General features: G+C 30.7%; 1 protein-coding gene across 2 annotated transcripts in view; it reads right to left on the reverse strand.

The window, feature by feature from the left end:
- Positions 1-21405, reverse strand: part of LOC118198365 (uncharacterized) — a 73807-nt gene that overhangs the window by 16039 nt on the left and 36363 nt on the right. For both annotated transcript variants that reach the window (XM_085813936.1, XM_085813935.1), the window contains exons 5-6: positions 6969-7328; positions 1194-1553 (exon numbers count right to left, since the gene is read on the reverse strand). In XM_085813936.1, coding sequence (XP_085670062.1) covers positions 7165-7328 — 164 coding nt within the window. In that variant the 3' untranslated portion in view covers positions 1194-1553; positions 6969-7164. The remainder of the gene's footprint in view (positions 1-1193; positions 1554-6968; positions 7329-21405) is intronic.

The raw sequence follows: 21405 nt of genomic DNA on the forward strand, positions 1-21405 counted from the left end.
ATCCCGGAGAAGGCATAGTTGTAACTGTCCACCCCTTCATGGGAGGCAACGGTGGCCACGTATTTAGGTACTTCCATCATGAAATGGCCACCACTTTCGGGCTGTGTAGTGAGTCAAAGCTAATGGGTATTAAATAAAGTATTCGGCCATTTAAAAAACACTAAGGCCAGAAGTAAGGAAGAAGATCGTTTTATTATGGAGGCACCTAATAGACGCACATCTTTATCTCCTGTTAGTAGCCCACAAACTTTGAAATTTTGTATATGGGACAGCTATAGCGTGCCGTTGTGCATTTCCTTTTCTGGTTGCAGTCGGCTGCACCAAACGTATACAAATACATCTATACCCAATCTGTTATCCGGATCGGTGAGCTCAATATGTTTATTCTTATAAAAAATGTTGGTAAATTATGCATTTTTTGATTTAAAATTGATTGAATTATGTTGTTCTTATATTCCAGTTAAGGTTTTCATGCGTTCATTTAATCTGCATGCAATAGTTATTGAATTATCAACAATTTAAAAGTTTATGTGATACTAATCCTAAAGAGGCCGCCATTTGTTTGTATTTGAAACTCTTATTAAAATAGTGAATTAAGTCAATTTGTGTACCAACTTCAGTATCTTTTTACCGAGTGGGACCAGAAGTAAATGTTCAGTTGTGTGCACGGAAAAATCTGTCTTCCTGCCCGCTGGACGAATTGCTTGTTTTTACGTAGAAACTGTAATTTTAATAGTAGAAAAAAAAATTTAGCTCTTTTAACTGTATTTGGTGGTTAGGTTTTCTGTATTTTTCTATTTTTAATGAAGATGCTTTGAGTTTTAATGCATTTTTGTCTTGCTAAGTGAGAATGAAAAATACATCTCTAATGAAATAAGTTTAAACAAAATGCAGGAAAATATGTGTATTATTTAATAAGCTGTACAAGGAAGTTACATGGTGTCCTTTTAGCGCAGTTAAAAGTACCAAATGAAAATTAAGGTATTAATATCTGAATATACCAAGCAATATATAAGGTCGTCATTTCATTTTTAATAGAATATTTATCTGAAAAATAAGATAATATTTAAATTTGTCCAAAATGTAAAGAGAATTATTAACTCTTTGTTGAAAGTGCTATTAATGAAATATAAAAGAATTTAAAAAATTTTGATGGGAACATGTGAAATACATGGAAGACTTTGCATACTCACTACTATTCATAATAAGGCAATTTTTATATTTCCCATAATTTGGATCCATCTTTCTCGTGTTATGAACAGGATTCTCAAGACATAAGTACCCAAAATATTTTTATTAAAATTGATACTTTGCTTTGAAACAACAGAAATACAGAAAGTAAGCAGTACTTTTACTCAAGATACGTCCATTAAAACCATTAAAATACTTTTAACAAATCAAATGCTCTTTGGACAAGTCTTTGAAAGGAGTTCCTCTCAGATACGGAGGTCTTCTGCAAATCGCATCTTTTAAATTTTGCAGCACAATGGTGTTTTGGCTCAAAGTTGAATTCTTCAGCCAGCGTAATCGACAGTCACAGTATAAAGGAAAATCTAAAAGCAAAAAATAATAATTTAGAATTTAAATCTACATTAAACGACATAATTTTACCAATAGCAAGTATTACAAAAAAAATTAATGTGGGATGACATCGTTTATTATAATCGGATGACGCGACAAGCTGTGAGAATAAATCTTTTACTTTTTTCGATGATGGAAGTCAGACGATTCCGCCATTAAGACGATGACGCGACTGAAAGATGTTTACATGAAAAAGACAGTCGATTCTCTTCATCTGTATATATCATCTATGTAAATTCATCTATTTCCTTCTACGTATGTAATTACTTTGTAGTTTGTTGCAACTACTCATGTTTCATTAAATATTCAAGTTTTACATAAATCGGATTAGTTTATTAGCCCCTAGACAGCCACCTAAGAAGTAAGTTTATAGACATCATATTCCTAGACAGTAAGTACCGATTCTACATTAATAAATATAAAAATTTGAATCTGCTAACTATTACTGTTAAACTGTTTATATATGTGAGTTCGTTATTATTTAATATCGAAACATTAACAACATTCATATGATCGCCTCAGAAACTATGTTTAGAAGAAGAAAATCTATACAAATTCTATGCAATTCATCGTTACCTTTTGGCATCAGAAATTTTGCTAGTTAAGATGAAAAACATTTTAAGTAATTATTTAATGATAATATTGTTACGATACGCCCGGCTGCGGTAACATAGCTTCCCCGAAAAGCGAGTTTAGGGTTACCAGAAAGTGGCAAAGCAAGACAGGATTGCCAGATTTGATGTGAAATCGTCCATTTGGCGACAAAATTGGTTATATGCCATAGACGGAGCGAGAACATTTTAGAACGAATTCTTACCGGTTTTTCCCAAAATGTTCTCGAAGGCAGATCAAAAGCTGTATAAACCCTGCTTGTACGCGGAGTAGCAGTTTATCGTGAAAGTATCTTGTGTGTGTTGAGTTCAGAGCGATCGACCGAGTCGGAAGCTGTACTTTTAGTACTTTGCCGTGAAGATGTCTTCACCGTCATGACTGAAGGCTGTATTTGCTGATTGTTTAAGCGTCTCCAAATCTACGAAACCGTAGAATGGAACAGATTTTAATCTTTGCTAACCAGAGCTGTGAAGTCAAAGTCGGAATCGGAGTCGATAAACTGCTACTCTGCGTACAGGCAGGATTTATATCGCTTTTGACCTGCCTTCGAGAACATTCTGGAGCAACCGGTAAGAATTCGTATTAGAATGTTCTCGCTCCGTCTATGGCATATCGCCAATTTTGAGGTCAAACATCGCCAAACGGGTGATTTCGGGCCAAGTTTGGCAATCCTGTCTTTCCTTGCCAGTTTCTGGCAACCCTAAACACTCTTTTGCGAGGTAGCTATCTTACTGCGGCTGGGCATTTCGTAACACTACTATTTAAAATTCCTTTACATTTCGGATAAATTTAAAGTATATAGATGATTTATAGTCCTTAAACACACTTTAAATAAATAGATAATTTAGAGTCTTAAAATTTATGAGAATATATTTAAGAAGTCATATAACTGTAAACACAACAGAAGACATTTTATACCTTTATATTAAAATTCGATTTCTTTTAAGCATTTTTAATTAAATTTCATGTAAAATTTAACTTTAGAATAGGAGTTGGGGTAAAAAATATTTCTAAGGTTTGGTCATACAAAGAGCCAGTTTACACTGTTTGTATTTGCATTTCAGGAAGCGATGACGATCAGAATGTTTTATATCAATGTCTTACTCTATAATTTTTATTTTTATTTATTACGTGCTCCGCCCTTAGGCACTACACGGAAAGGGAGGGATGCCCCGTGGAGGTCTTTTTAAGGGAAACTGGCTCGTATCCACGTTACAGATGGGGAAAACCACGAAAACGCCCATGCAGCCAGCCCGTTCGCCGGGACTCGAACCCCGGAACAAACTACCAGTGTTCAGCGGCTTTTACCGCTCGGCCGCTGGTGGGCATGTCTTACTCTGGAAAAGTGATTTTCAAACTGGCAGCCCACCGACCACATGCGGCTTCTGAAGTAAATTTATGCGAATAGCAATGCATTTCAGTTCTGTATATTTTGCAAATACAGTGTTGCAAAGATTTCAAGTTTTTCAGTTATTTGAAGTCAGAGTTTATATTGTTTTCATTTCCATTAAAAACAGTCATAAACAACACCAAAAAAAGTTTAAAATGGAACTAATTCACTTTCAGTATAATATGAAATTTACTCAAACATTTGAAAATATAAATTTTTCTAACATTTAATTCATGCATCTCAAGACATCTGATGTGGATACCACATAACATCCTTGTATGGTCTATTAAATTATACACACTTTTGTTGCATTTCATTTAAACTTAGTTCCTCGAATTTCATTAAAGATATATTTCTCATTTAATTAATTAAGTTGTCACCACGCGGCAAGACAAAAATACGTAAAACTTTTAAATATCTTCATTAAAAATTGAAAAAATATAGAAAAACATAAAACATCAAATACAGTTAAAACAATTTTATTTATTTATTTATTTATTTTTTTTCAATTAGAATTACAGTTTCTAAGTAAAAACAAGCAATTCCGCCAGCGAGCAAAAAGACATATTTTTTGGTGCACAAAACTGAAAATTTACTTTTGGTCCCACTCCGCAAAAAGACACTGAAGTTAGTTCACAAATTGACGTAATTTAGTTCTACTAAGAGTTTCAAATGTAAACAAACATGGCTGCTCCTTTAGGCTTAGCCGCACTTAAACAACTTTTAAATTGCTCATAATTCTACAACTATTGCGTGAAAATTAACTTAAGACATAAATACCTTAATCGGAACATAAGAACAACATACTTCAATAATTTTTAAAGCAAAAAAATAATAATTTACTAGCACATTAGAATTAATAAAAACTGAGCCGAGTAAAAGAGTAGATATATATATATATAGAGAGAGAGAGATTTGTATACTTTTGGTACCGCCGATTGCAAACAAAACTTCAGGTGCATAACTACAAGTTATATCAATTCTATATACAAAATTTCAACTTCCTGAGGCCACTCGTTGTTTAGCTAAGGGAGATACATACGTACGTACGTCCAGACGTCACGAAAATCTCTTTTGAATCCATTTTAAATACATTTTACAATCCGTTTTGGGGAAAAGAATCCTTTATCCTATCCTTACGTACAGATATCACACAAAAATATCGTTAAATTGCATTCGATAGTGGTCAAAATGGATATTTTCGTTGAAATATGATACCCGAAATTTTTCGCGATGGCAATACTTTTTTTTACTTCGTATAGAGAAGTAAATAAGCTATGTGGCGAATTTTCGAACTAAGAATAATTGCTTTGTTTGGAAATATATTTATATGGGAACAGCTTTTTTTCACAGTTGGAAATTAATAAGAAATCGAGTGACTGATGAACATTTAAAAACCGTGACGAAGATAATTTCTATGAATTTCTCTCCAAGACTACGAGCATAATCAGAATGGAAATGCTATCATGTGTCAAGCTGTAGTAAGAAATAAATAAGTTTATAATTGTTTACGTACAAACATGCGTACTTTTATTTATGCTTCGAAGAAAATTTTAGCAAATAAGAGAAAAAGACTAGCTTGCTAGGATTAATTCTCAATTTTGTCCCACCTGGTAAATATTCTTTGAAAACATAGGAAGTGTTCATAATTTTTTTTTTATTTTTAGTTTAGAATAAAGTAATTATTTAGTGATTAAAAATTAATTGCAAGAAATGTCAGTTTAAGGGTTTAGTATTTAGCTGCTAATTGCTTTAAAGTGTAACCAACAAAAAATTTTTACAGAAATTATATATAAATTTCTATTTTTTCCCTTTGCGATATTATTAACATTACGATTTGAAAAATATTTAGTAGAGGTAATTTAAAATTTACTTTAAGTATTTTTTAATTAATAAAAATTTTTTGTTAAAAAACAAAATTCTGGTTTCAAACCATACATTCGGCCGGCATGCAATTTGAGTTTGAGGCCACTACTCTGGAAAGTGTTATGCCATAATATTTTTTTAATTTTAATTTTTTATCAGAATCAATGATATCAATTTATTAACTGTAAACTCAAAGAATTTGATTTTTTCCCCCCATAATGGTGGTTACTAGCCATTTTGAGGCGTTCACCACTACTAACGCCAGAAGAATGCCCAGCCGGTATAGTGGTTAACCCTAACTGCCGTAGCCATGGACCCGGTTTCGAATCCCGGAGAAGGCATAGTTGTAACTGTCCACCCCTTCATGGGAGGCAACGGTGGCCACGTATTTAGGTACTTCCATCATGAAATGGCCACCACTTTCGGGCTGTGTAGTGAGTCAAAGCTAATGGGTATTAAATAAAGTATTCGGCCATTTAAAAAACACTAAGGCCAGAAGTAAGGAAGAAGATCGTTTTATTATGGAGGCACCTAATAGACGCACATCTTTATCTCCTGTTAGTAGCCCACAAACTTTGAAATTTTGTATATGGGACAGCTATAGCGTGCCGTTGTGCATTTCCTTTTCTGGTTGCAGTCGGCTGCACCAAACGTATACAAATACATCTATACCCAATCTGTTATCCGGATCGGTGAGCTCAATATGTTTATTCTTATAAAAAATGTTGGTAAATTATGCATTTTTTGATTTAAAATTGATTGAATTATGTTGTTCTTATATTCCAGTTAAGGTTTTCATGCGTTCATTTAATCTGCATGCAATAGTTATTGAATTATCAACAATTTAAAAGTTTATGTGATACTAATCCTAAAGAGGCCGCCATTTGTTTGTATTTGAAACTCTTATTAAAATAGTGAATTAAGTCAATTTGTGTACCAACTTCAGTATCTTTTTACCGAGTGGGACCAGAAGTAAATGTTCAGTTGTGTGCACGGAAAAATCTGTCTTCCTGCCCGCTGGACGAATTGCTTGTTTTTACGTAGAAACTGTAATTTTAATAGTAGAAAAAAAAATTTAGCTCTTTTAACTGTATTTGGTGGTTAGGTTTTCTGTATTTTTCTATTTTTAATGAAGATGCTTTGAGTTTTAATGCATTTTTGTCTTGCTAAGTGAGAATGAAAAATACATCTCTAATGAAATAAGTTTAAACAAAATGCAGGAAAATATGTGTATTATTTAATAAGCTGTACAAGGAAGTTACATGGTGTCCTTTTAGCGCAGTTAAAAGTACCAAATGAAAATTAAGGTATTAATATCTGAATATACCAAGCAATATATAAGGTCGTCATTTCATTTTTAATAGAATATTTATCTGAAAAATAAGATAATATTTAAATTTGTCCAAAATGTAAAGAGAATTATTAACTCTTTGTTGAAAGTGCTATTAATGAAATATAAAAGAATTTAAAAAATTTTGATGGGAACATGTGAAATACATGGAAGATTTTGCATACTCACTACTATTCATAATAAGGCAATTTTTATATTTCCCATAATTTGGATCCATCTTTCTCGTGTTATGAACAGGATTCTCAAGACATAAGTACCCAAAATATTTTTATTAAAATTGATACTTTGCTTTGAAACAACAGAAATACAGAAAGTAAGCAGTACTTTTACTCAAGATACGTCCATTAAAACCATTAAAATACTTTTAACAAATCAAATGCTCTTTGGACAAGTCTTTGAAAGGAGTTCCTCTCAGATACGGAGGTCTTCTGCAAATCGCATCTTTTAAATTTTGCAGCACAATGGTGTTTTGGCTCAAAGTTGAATTCTTCAGCCAGCGTAATCGACAGTCACAGTATAAAGGAAAATCTAAAAGCAAAAAATAATAATTTAGAATTTAAATCTACATTAAACGACATAATTTTACCAATAGCAAGTATTACAAAAAAAATTAATGTGGGATGACATCGTTTATTATAATCGGATGACGCGACAAGCTGTGAGAATAAATCTTTTACTTTTTTCGATGATGGAAGTCAGACGATTCCGCCATTAAGACGATGACGCGACTGAAAGATGTTTACATGAAAAAGACAGTCGATTCTCTTCATCTGTATATATCATCTATGTAAATTCATCTATTTTCTTCTACGTATGTAATTACTTTGTAGTTTGTTGCAACTATTCATGTTTCATTAAATATTCAAGTTTTACATAAATCGGACTAGTTTATTAGCCCCTAGACAGCCACCTAAGAAGTAAGTTTATAGACATCATATTCCTAGACAGTAAGTACCGATTCTACATTAATAAATATAAAAATTTGAATCTGCTAACTATTACTGTTAAACTGTTTATATATGTGAGTTCGTTATTATTTAATATCGAAACATTAACAACATTCATACGATCGCCTTAGAAACTATGCTTAGAAGAAGAAAATCTATACAAATTCTATGCAATTCATCGTTACCTTTTGGCATCAGAAATTTTGCTAGTTAAGATGAAAAACATTTTAAGTAATTATTTAATGATAATATTGTTACGATACGCCCGGCTGCGGTAACATAGCTTCCCCGAAAAGCGAGTTTAGGGTTACCAGAAAGTGGCAAAGCAAGACAGGATTGCCAGATTTGATGTGAAATCGTCCTTTTGGCGACAAAATTGGTTATATGCCATAGACGGAGCGAGAACATTTTAGAACGAATTCTTACCGGTTTTTCCCAAAATGTTCTCGAAGGCAGTTCAAAAGCTATATAAACCCTGCTTGTACGCGGAGTAGCAGTTTATCGTGAAAGTATCTTGTGTGTGTTGTGTTCAGAACGATCGACCGAGTCGGAAGCTGTACTTTTAGTACTTTGCCGTGAAGATGTCTTCACCGTCATGACTGAAGGCTGTATTTGCTGATTTTTTAAGCGTCTCCAAATCTACGAAACCGTAGAATGGAACAGATTTTAATCTTTGCTAACCAGAGCTGTGGAGTCAAAGTCGGAATCGGTGTCGGGCAGATTGTTTGGGTAAAAGGAGTCGGAGCTGGAGTCGCTAAAAACAGGTCGACTCCGACTCCAGTTTTTGTTGGACAGTTTGAATTTGAAATGAAGTGAAATGAATAAAAATTTAATGCTAAACTGAATTATTATTTTTATTTTTGTACTATATTCATTAATAAATAGTTATTTTGTATTTTATTGACATATTAAATAAATATAAGGGAGGAGGATGGATGTGATATTTGCCATTATTGCCATTATTAGTGTTCCTTTTAGCAGTAAATATACTCCTGACAAACGAAACAACACAATGCTGGTTTTAAATCCAAAGTCAATCATTTCGCAAAAGAAAATGAAATAGTGCTGCAGCAAGGATGTTTGAGGTTGGTGAAAGAGGGAACGGATGATGATTATTTATTGATGCATCAAAGTAACAATGATAGTGAAAATGAAAAAGAATTCGATAATTTCCCAGAAGATATAATGGAAGACGAATATGGTGAAGTTTCCTGTTAACCGATAATGGAAATTTTTTAAGTTAATAAAGTATGTCATTTCTAAATAAACAGCAGTTAAGTACCGCAAAAATCTAATTTTTTATCTATTATTTTTTATATCCGGGTACACCCCGCACGCATAAATTTCGATCTTAGTTTTTGCATTAAAAGTGCACATTATAAGCCAGAATATATGGTATTTAGTTATTACATCTGTAGCTCATTTATCGATCATATAAATTTCTTTAATTCTAACTGCAGCTGTGACTGATGTAAATAATCAAATTATCTTCCACGAAATGACAAAAAGCTGAGGTTAAAGTAACTCGAAAGAAAAAAAAAGTTGCTATCGGAAAGTGCATAATCCCTAACTTAAAACTACAAAAGAGAGATTTTGTTTTAAATTCTAGAGATAAAATTATCCAGATACGTTCAGTTGAATTCGCACCAAGAGAAGAAAATTACCGAGAAACATATTTTATCGCTTGCAGACATTCATTTTTACTGCCTAATAAAAACATTTTTTACCCGCACAATAATTCATTGTATGCACAAATATTGGAATAAACCTAGGATGAAAGAAAAAAGTGTTTACAGAAGTAATTCACGCAGTGATGTTTTATACAACATTTAACTTCAGATGTAAATTTTTGTTTGAGTTTCAAAACGGTGAATAAAAAAAGGAAAAGGAAAAAAAAATAATTAGATATTAATTTTTCCTTATTGTAAATGCACTACAAACGCCTATAATTTTTAAAAGAATATTTTAGTAACAAAATAATTTAACACTGTGTTGAAAACTTTTGCTTTTAAGCTTCATATATTAGGAATAATAAAGTCAAAGTGGAGAGTTTGAGAGAAAACAAAGGATTATTTATATTAGTTCGAATTGGTTATATTAGTGCAATTCCTTTGAATTTACATACAATAAATAATTCTAAATGAATTAGCTTTTGTGGTGTAATATGAAAGACATTCTTTGGAACAACAATGGATTGAAAAGCTGTTATGCTTAATGACGCAAAAGTGTTTACGCTTCTCGTTAAATTAAATTTTAATAGATTAAGCTGTTCCATACAGAAAACTGAAATTAGCCCTCAAGAATATGGCAAAAGTGAAAGTAAATTGTTTAATAATGCAAGAAAGAAGAAGGCGTAAGAAAAACGAACAAGAAACTGAAATGGCAAATATATTAAAATATTCGAGTATAAAAAGAGTTAGTACATTACTGGTTCAAAATAACTTATGATCAAAGGATTTATTGTTGCTTGCTAAATTAGAACGAGGAGCAAATGTTAATCGAAAAGTACTTTTATCATTGCTCTAGCCATTTAAACATTACATTTCTGCCCCATTATTTTCTTCTCTTCTTTACTCGCTTGTCCAGAATTATGTAAACTAATAACTAAACAAAAGAAATGTTTAAAAGATTTCCAAATAGCTAAATACGTGTTTGCACATGGCATACGTAGATAAAAGATTTCTAGCACTTAAGAACATTTTGTGAATTGGCCAGTTATCTGTAGCTTAATTACACTTAAGAGGTGCATTCCTTGGTATCTGATTTTGACTGCATTAAGATAGACTTTTTTCAAGTAGGAAATTTAGTATGAGCCGCTAAAACAGGCATTTCTCTTTTATGTTTTATAAAGGTTACTTCGGGTATTAAATATAATTTATTTATTCATTTACCATCAGATGATCAGCTGAACCGCCTTTAAGCTTTTAAGCTCAACTGGTGGAATCATCTACCAACTGTGTTGTTATATATAAAATTCAATAAACTTTTAGAACTTTGATAATTACACATTAAAAATTAAATATAGAAATACATAAATAGATGCAACAAATAAAAATTAAAAATTTAGAATTAGATAAATGCCTAAATACAGTGGTGTTATATATGAAGTCAATATAGCACTAAAATGTTGAGAATTACATAATAAAAACTTAAATATAATTAAAGTTTATTAAGCTGTGCTATTTTCTCCGTGTTGGTGCTAATCTAGTTTCTACTCTCTTATTTTGCAAGTAACAGAAAAATGACGCTGTTAAGTTGCTTTTACCTCTCTCTGGTTGCTTAAACTTTCAAGATAAGTTGATATAATTCTAAGAGGTAGCAAATCCCTGGAATATATTTAGAAGTACATTTATATTGGTTAGAGTTTAGAAGTAGTTCAAATCAAATCTTCTAATTAAAGCTCAAATTTACATACATTTATGGCGTTAAAATTTGTAGTAACATAAAGTAATATAAATAGTTTTTCACATGAAATGTTTTAGCAGCATAAAGTAACGTAAATAGTTTTCCAGTTGAAATTTGTGGTAGCATAAAGTAATATAAACAGTTTTTCAGTTATCCATCCCTGAAAGTGAAGAACGATTGCAAATGTTTCTAATTATTCTCTGAAAGGATTATAATCGCAAAATATTTAAAGCATCAAAAATTTCATTATCACGAAAAATTAATACAATTTTCAGAATCCAGCTAATGTTTAAAAATTTTTACATTTATATTGAGGATTATTAAATGCATTTTCTTTTCGATAAATGTAATTAGTCAAAACGAAAATTACTGTTTTTACCTTGTTAAAAAGGAATATTCTAATTCCCCAAATACCAATGATGACAAACATACAAAAACGAGTAATCACGTTATCCTAAAACTTTGCTTTTAACCTGTTGTGGTAAAATACTCCACTGAAAATAAGATATTTTTAGTAGAAAATACTTTTTTTCTTCTGAATTTTTCTTTCCAGCTCGAAAATTTTGCTTCTCTTGAAAATGCTCTTATGCCAACTGGTTGTCGATAGGGTACGGTTTTGATAAAATTTTCAGCTCCTGAAGAAGATGGACTTATGCCAACAGCTCTCGATATCAAGAGTATTATTTTAAATATACATAAATATGAAGTTGCGTTTTTGCTTAATTTGACATTTTACATTTGCAGGAAAGGTGTCTTCTATAATGAAAAAGATCATTGAAGAAACTGCATGTCAATACAAAGGATATTAGAGGAACAAAAGGACACTAGAGATCATTACAGAATATAGTCACTCAATTGAGGCTGTTACAGTTAATATATAAAAGACTTACGGCTCTTAAGAACATTTTAGGGAACTGGACAGTTATCTGTAGTTCAATTACGCTAAAGAGGTGCATTGTGTGAGTACCTGATTTTCACTGCATTAAGCCAGACCTTTTTTTAATAGGAGATTTTAGTATGAGTCGCTAAATTAGAATTTCTTTTTAAGTCTTATAAATCCCTTTATAGCTAGCCAATCGCTTTATAGGTCGACAAAAATTATTACCATGTCAGAAGGCCGAAATCTGAATACATATTAATGAACTGTAGTATTTTTGCAGAGTAGAACTATAATACTTATGCAGAGTAGAACTATAGTACTTATGCGGAGCAGAACTCTTTTCCGTCAGTCCAAAAAATTCACTTCAAATGTTAGTTTAACAAGAAGAGGAGTACAAAATGCTCTGTTTTTAAATTCCGACGTGTTGTGCCAGCGTCTGGCCTTTCAGCAGTTGGCAATAAAAAATGCAGGAGCTTGTTGATCCACCAAATATAGCAGTTGCTCTTAGCTCTGTCAGCATTTGAAAGAACTATCTCTTTAGTCGATACCTATATATATACACTTATTAAGGGTAACAGCAAGGCACGTTTGCAAAACAGGTAGAAAACACCAACAATAGCCTGAAGCAATACAATACTTTTATTAAGCTCAGATTTGGAAAAATGTATCACAACGTTTAACCTTTATGTTAAGTTGCAAGGGCACTGGAAAAATGTATCACAACGTTTAACCTTTATGTTAAGTTGCAAGGGCACTGGAAAAATGTAACTACTGACAGAAGAATATACAGCTTTAATCCCTGATATCAGCATACAGATCGATGTGTACAGCTTATTTAACGCTCAGTTATACTGGTCTTTCTTAAAATACCTTTATACCTTTCGAAAAAGCGAAAGTGACGGAAGTGAATGTGGCAATACGAGTGCCTTTTAATTGTATACTTAACAGAATGGTAGCACCTGTTTAAGACTGATAGTGTTTTGTATGAATGGAAATCGGCTTAAAAATAAGCAGTCATAACACAGTATCAACAAACACACTTTTAATATTAATCCCACGCTTATCTAAACAGTAATCTGACCAGTATCTACGCTTGTTAAATAAGCCTACTAACTGTGTACTACCAATTATATTGCTTTGTTAATTTAAACAGTATATAATCTTCAGAAAATAAATACCCTGCTAAATGTTTAAACATGCGTTGTAATAGGCTTATAGAACATGTCGAATAATTACTTCATTTTTGTATATGGTCTAGTAGAAATGACTACTACATGCTTCAAATATGGATAAACTAGATTCTCATTCTTAAAACTGCTTATGTAGCCGCCATATCATTTTTCTTAAATATTTCATATGCTTATTATCATTCAGCTTTCTACAGTGACAACTGTAATAGAAAGTCTCATTTTTTTTTATTTTGCAATACACTTACATTTTCCATATTAATACAGCATATTCGTTTTACATCATTCACCTTATGGAACTTACAGAACTTTCCTTCTTACATGTATTATAAATTAGAACAATTAGCCAAAGTTGCATCAACAATTACCTTTTGGAATGACCCTAATTCTTGTAAATTTTACTTATTATTTATATTAAAATTATGTAAGAAGATAACTATATATGTGCACTGACGAAATATAACGCACTGTAATTTTAACTATACAAAATATGTAAACAATATTCAGAAAAAGTGTCATGTAAAATGTTCGCTATGTGTACTTTCAGTAATGTGGGGCAATTGCTTACCTGTTAAAATGCGTATAACTATATAATTATGATTGCAAATTTATATAATAGTTTTATCAGCATCAAATGTAGCTGAATAAATATAATATACATATTAATCACAGAATTTGTAAATTGTACAAACTAATAATCACAGCACTGAGCAAGTGGTACCTTTATGCGCAACCCTGGAATTGATAATAACTAATAGAAAGTATAGTATGAGCTACAAAAATAAGGGTATGTTACTAAATAAGTATGATCTATATAAGCATACATGTTACATATATAATTGATATAACTGCACTCTGTGCATATCTATAATTTAATTTATGGTTACTATATAATACTGTAATCTGCAGCTTAAAGGCATGCAAACTGTATTCTTATGAATGCGTAGGGCAAATACCTAAAAGTGTGTTGCTAAGACTAGATTACTCAATCGTATTTTATATTCAGAAAGAGTATCACATATACTTGTTCCTTAAATATACCATATCGAGTGCACTTTATCGACTTTTGTTATATGTAATCCCGCGTGGCCTTGCATTATTTGCGACAATCAGTTCAATATTATATAGGGTAATTCAGGAAAAATCTCTTGGTTTTAAATTTTTTTATAACCTTAAAAATTAGCAATACAGAAGACTACGTAATATATGAATGTGAAGAAAGAATATCCAAGCTAAGCTTTATTTACAGATGCTACATAAGATTTCCTTTAATTACGGATATCATATCAAAGCGATATAAAAATTCCTGCCAGACACGATCCGGTGTTCAATGGAAAATGTTACTGTTTTTAAGGGAATATAAATACTTCTTTTTATTTCACTTAGACTTATCGGTCGTTATAGATTGCATAAACAGCTGATACTTCACCTACCTTCGATGGAAGAAGTCGCAGGGAATAATATCTTGAAGGCTAGCTGTTTAAAACTAAATTTTCTAGTCTGGTGCTTTCGAATATCATACAAAAAGATTTCCGTTTAATACGTCATTTTTACTTTTCTACAAAACTAATTTTCTAAACAATGAATTATCATCCTTATATACTAATCTCTACTGTTTGCATACTTTTTCTTTATATTCATACTATAATACATATAGTTTTATTTTGCTAATTTTTAAAGCTATACAAATTTAAAATCGGATGATTTTATACCAATTATCCTATATATTATATCTAACTGTGTCGATTTGCGTATTACCTTTTCTAAAGTGTGTAGATAATATTTTAAGAGAGTAAACCGAGTAAATTTATTGAATATTCTGCAGGTATGTCCTATAACATGTCCATTATATGTATCTTCTGTAAATATACCAATATATACTTAATCAGAAGAACTATACTTATGATTTTTAATTCTGCGTAACTGTTCATTTCGTAATTCTTAACAGAATCACTAACGTTATAACTACAATTGAAATGTATATTAATGATACTTTTTAATTGTAAAGGCATTTTTGTAAGGATGGTATCTAAAGATTATTATCATAGTAAACAGCTAAATAAAAATATTAAATAAAATATTATTACATATTTTCTGTTTCAAATAAAAATTTGAGAACACTTAGAATTTCTTTCAAATTTCGAGATAAAATGAGTTTCCGAAATTAGTAACAATTATTTGCTAAATATGGACATCCCAGAGATTATGAATTAGCATACTGATTTAATAAACCAGACAGATGTGGTCCTCCAAAACGGGAACGTGACAAAATAAAGGAAAAGAAAAAAGGCATAACTGAATGAATAAAAATCTGAAAGCCTTCAAATTTTATATTTCGCTCAAAGAGGCGTGTTTTTAAAGTTTTATGTGCTACCCTTTTTTTTCCCCCTATTATTAAATATCATGTTCTTCACACTGAAACCACATAAAATTCAATTCAACAGCAATATCAAATTCAAAAACAGTATATCTTTAGAATTTCCGATAGACAGTCTCGCGGGAGATATAAATGTCTTTTTTCGTACAGTGCTGCCACTGCTGCCTTTAAAATCGTTGAGTTCGTTAATCAAAAATTCGTTAAAATTTTACAAAATGTGAAATACATAATAAAACAAATTCGGAATTCAAAATTTTGACTTCTAGCTGCCCATGTTTGGGTGACGGATTACGTTATTCAAAACTTGATGTCCCTTGGTACCGTTATTTTTCCACAATGCGAGAAACATACTTAAATTCATGCACATTCTCTTTTTATTAGTCCAAAGGGGCTTTGTCCCTGAATGACTATTGTTTTCGTTTTGCGATTTTGCGTTGAATAACTATAAATATCCGTTTCCCTTTTCAAACTGATGCCACCAAATGTTAGAGTCCTGCATTATATTTGAAGGAATTAAATAAAAAATATCTGCATAAATGTATGTATATTTCTCGCATTGTGATAAAACAACGGTACATAGAGCCATCGAATTTTGAATGATGTAATCCTCCTACGAATATGGATATGTGGAAGACCATATTTGAAATTTGGAATTTGTTTTATGATCGATTTTCTCTTTTGTAAAACTCAAGGATTTCAAAGCGAGCAATGGCAACACTCTACAGGGGGAAAAGAAACCTCTTTATCTCCAGCGCGTGGAACTGTGTATCGGAAATTCTAAAGATAAGTTCATTTTAAAAATTATTTTGCGACATTGCTATTAAACTGAATTTTATTGTTTAAGTGCAAAGAACATGGTATTTAATAAATAAAGGTAACATACAAAACGCTAAAGAAACGCGGCTTTGGACTTAGTTTAAAATCTGAAACCTTTCAGATTTTTTATTTAATTTCTTTTAAATAATACAGGGCAATATTTAGTGACAACAATATGTAAAGTGATTCACAGTGTTTCAACGCAAAATCCCGTTTCGAGACTAATAGCCCTTCTGAGCTGACGCTTTTTTGGGGTAAAAAAAGAAAAGGAAAACTGTGCAGAGTTTTTCACATCGTAATAGTTTAATTTTTCAACAGTAACTAAATTAATGGAATACAAATTACTAAATAATATAACAATAAAATTTCTAGCTGTGACTAAATTCAGAGGGAAAACGGTTTTTCAGGACAGCGTAACATAAAACTAAATTATTGTCAATACTTGTATTTCAGCTCCCGTTGAGTATGAGAAAACATGTTATATAACAGCTGTACAATCATGACAGAATCATCTAAAAAATTGAGGTTCTCTTTAATATTTGAGGAAGTTTAGCAGCAATGACGGCTGTTCGGCACATATTTACAGAATACGTATTTCTATAATTGAAGAACTGATCTAATTAAAGGAAACGGAAGTATGGGATATTACATAAAGTTGATTACATATATTTTCAGGAAATAAATTACGTAATGCTGAAAACAAGCTGCTGTATTTTGGTGGTATATTCAATTAAAAATCGAAGATTAAACATTTTTATATTCCTTTGTTGTATGTAATCGACCTAGTTCAAAAGGCCGATTTTGTCTAAAAATCTCAAATTTGTTTTATTTCCTATTTTTATAGACCCCACTCTTTTAGCTATCAAAAACTACTTTTCGTTTCTTGATATGTTTATTAGAAGCGGAGATATACCAGCTTTTCTGAGAGACGACAAACCGGAAGCTATTTTTTGCCACAGCGGAAGTGAATGTTTAAAGGGCAAATTGAAAATGCAATTTTCCCCTTTTTTATGCTACTTGTTAACTTAATAATTTTAAACATTTCAATTAGTCTGGAAAATCTGGAAAAGTATTTTTATTATGAATTTTCTTAGTTTCGTTTGGCAACGTGAGTAGTTGTGTATATAGATATATATATATCAAGTTTAGTTAATCTGAGAACTTCAAATGCGACTGCTGATATTTCTTCTTTTATTTATGATTTATGTTCACAGCAGCCATGATAACTCTAAAAGTTCCTTATAAAAAGAATCACTTGAAATTTTGCACAAGAGTTTGTATTATACATGACGTAGACTAGGAGTTAAAAAATTAGTCTTACAGAATTTAAATTATGCAATTGTTTCTTCAATAACGTATGCATTTTCTTAAATTTTTGTGTTTTGAATAACATAGTTAGCCCTACATTACTAGTGAATAAATATTTTCCAATTATTCTACTTCACTGTAGGCTCATGGTTAATGCACATAAAATAAAGTATATATCAAAAATATATTTTATCATCATTATTTTCTGGTCAGTGATGGTTGACGTTTTTGTTAATTTTGATGTAAAATTTTCCGTCTTTTCCATACATTTCACAAAATAATGAATTTTTTGTCATTTTTCTAGTGATTACATTTCAGTGTGACTGCAATCCAATAAAAAATCTCATAAATTCAGAAATATAACAAACATTTTGAGAACAGCCCTTTGAACGAGGTCGGTTACCTCAAAGACGCACGCACTCTTAAACGTTTCTGGTCTATTCTCCTTTTTTTAAAGCAATTCCTTCCAATTGCTTAAAAGTATTAAACGAGAAGTTCAGCTCTAAGAACACCGAATATCGTGTAAAGGTGAATATCCCGCATCATACGTATACGTTAAATGACTAGAAACGAAAATGAAGGAAGTGCGTGTTACAAGATACATGAAAAATTCTCATACATTTCATAGTATTCAGTACTTTTCAAAATGAGTGTTTAATCTAAATTATAAAACAAAAATTTGAAAGATTTCATATTTATATTATGCCCAAGGAACGCTTTTTAACGTTTTGTGTGTTACCCTTATTTATTAAATATCATGTTCTTCTCACTTTAATCATAAAATTCAATTCAAAAACAATATTACAAAATATTTAAAAGAGCGAATATTTAAAATACAAATTAAGAATATTTAAAATACAAAAATTTAAAAGAGCATATCTTTAGAATTTCTGATACACAGCGCTGGAAATAAGAATGTTTTTTTTTTTCGTACAGTGTTGCTATTGCTCATTTTGAAATCGTTGAGTTTGTTAATCTAAAATTCGGTAAAATATGAAATAGATAATAAAACAAATTCCAAATTAGGGCTTCCAGAAGCCCATATTTGGGTAGAGTCGTACGTTATTCAAAAGTTTAATAGCTCTAGGTACCGTTATTTTATCACAACGCGAGAAACATACATACATTTATGCAGATTCTTCATAATTTTAATTTCTTTAAATGTAATACAGGGCTCTAATATTTGGTGGCAACAATTTAGAAAATGATTCGCCATTTATAGTAATTCAACGCAAAATGCCGAAACGAAATTAACAGCCCTTCTTTGCAAATTGCCGCTTTTGGCTAATAATTTTTAGTAGCAGCATACGATACCTTGAAAAAGTGAAGCCTAAGTCAATCTTTCAGTAAGACTCTTCAAAGGTTCTCGCAGTTCAGCTCAGTAATTTCATAACTGCGGTATAAATTAACTACATATGTGAGGATTAATAACCTCCGTATCACTTTCAATTGTAATAAGTTTTAATCTTATTCCTTTTAAAATTTTTCGGCAACATCAAATGCATATTTCTGCTTTATTTTGCGAAAATTAATTGTCTAGCAAAGTTTTCTCTATTTTTTTAATGTATGGAAACAATTGTCCGAATGTATTATATCAATATCGACTTTGGTTGTCGAGCCAGGCAATAATTACGACTTAATTCCTGACTCTTACTATACTGTTTTCCACAATCCTAATATTAAGGAAAACATATAGTTATAATCGGTATCATTTCCATATTTAAAATATTATTATATTCAAAAATGAATGAAATAAATCATTTTAAGGCATATTTTATCTTTATATTTCGTTGGTTTTATTAAATTTAGTTGGCGGTGTAGAAAAATAAATATTTTTAGATTTCTGGTTATGAAATCTGTAAACAAGAGGGAAAATGATTTTAAATGAAACGCAGTGTTAGTGTTTAAAAATACTACTTCTTCAGTAAAGATAAAAATCAATAGCAGATTCTACTAGATTCTTTTAAGCTATAAATATAACATGAAACAAGAAGTCGATTTTTAACATAAAACTCTTAATTATATAAATAAGCTAATTGTTACAGTAACTATAACGCAATTACAGAAATAAAATCTTAAGCCCTTCTTTATCCAGTTATGTTTCTACATGTTAAATGACCTTTCCTGCCGTAAAAAGAATCAAATAGATAAGATTTCAAACCTGAAAACTTTAAAAAAAGAGAAAAGAAAAATTATCATGCAGATCATATAAAATCTTAAATAAAATTTTAATTTATTTTTCATTCGTTTAAAATACCTTTTACAATGATTCAGTAAATTTACTAAAATATATGAAGATATATTATAAAGTAATTAATCTTTACAAAAATCAATGCTATAACAATAATTCAAGGATACTAACACTGATCAAAAGTATGACATTTATATTTACTTTTTATTTCATATAGATTAGTTCGAAAATTAAATCTTTTATATGTCTGCACATTTTTTAATTATCTTAACTTTAAATTTACTTTTTACGTATTTACATGTTTGTTAAAATTTAAATTTAATTTTAATGCTTCGAGTTAACGGATCAAAATATGAAAACTTCTTTAAACAAAAACAAAACCAAAAATAATTAAAATAAAGACAAAAATGATTAGCAGAATAAAATACAGAAACGTATTATGCAATTACAGTAGTTTGGTTCTCATAGGGAAATTTTAAGTATCTATGTATGCATTTTTCTTATTTGTTTAAGAACACTAACTAAAACTTAAGAAAAACAAAAACCTTCTTCAATTTGACTGTAAGTGACATCTTTATTATAAATAATTCTAAAACTTTTTTTTTTCTTGAGTAATAATATTTTTAAGAATAAGCCCAAAAGGAGATTTTTTTTAGAAGATGTCGCTTGAACAAGTTTGATGAAAATAAATAATATATTTAAAAAATGTTTTGTTGTTGTTGTTTTTATTGGATTTTGCCCGATTGCAGTACAGCTCCGTTTGTGAAACATTGTAATTAAAAAGATTATTGATATTAAAAAATTAAAAATCAAACACAAAATAATGAATAAAATGCATTACGCAGTGTAATTAAAAGAGAAATATTTGCATGTGAAGTGGAGAATGTAGTCAGGATAAACCTTTTGCTAACAAAACCACAGGATAACCCTTTTGCTAACAAATGCTGATATTTCTTTCGCAGCGACAACTGTCTTAGGTAAACATAACAGTAAAGGAAGCGTTATTATTCTAATGTTTGAAATTAATTTACCAAGAGATGAGAGAATCTTGTATATACACATATATCGTGCTTTCTGACACCCAGCTTAATTGTACGAGTTGAGAAATAATTGCAAAAAAAGCTCATTCAAACAAGCACTGTATCCAGATTCAAAACTTCTGCTTCATTTATACGAAAATTCGCTGAAGAATGAAAATAACATTAGGAAGATGAAATGCACAGCTGTTATTAAAGCCGAAATACCTCGCACGTAAACATGAACTGCGTACCTTATCGTCGAAATTTACGAGAAAAGTGAATAACAATCATTGCAATGCCTTCCAGTAATGCAAGCTGCTAGCGATACGCTTACAGATATTCTCAGCATAAAGATGTTATAAAAGATTTACACGCCATCTAATATCAAATTAGTTGATGTCACAACGTTTAGTAACGTAAACTGCTGCTACATACGGATTCTAGGGAAGACGTCAGCGTTTTATAGCCAGGAAAA

The sequence above is a fragment of the Stegodyphus dumicola genome, chromosome 3 (assembly GCF_044657685.1).
Source record: "Stegodyphus dumicola isolate Sdum_Otavi_A_Nest chromosome 3, ASM4465768v1".
Taxonomy (NCBI): Eukaryota; Metazoa; Arthropoda; class Arachnida; order Araneae; family Eresidae; genus Stegodyphus; species Stegodyphus dumicola.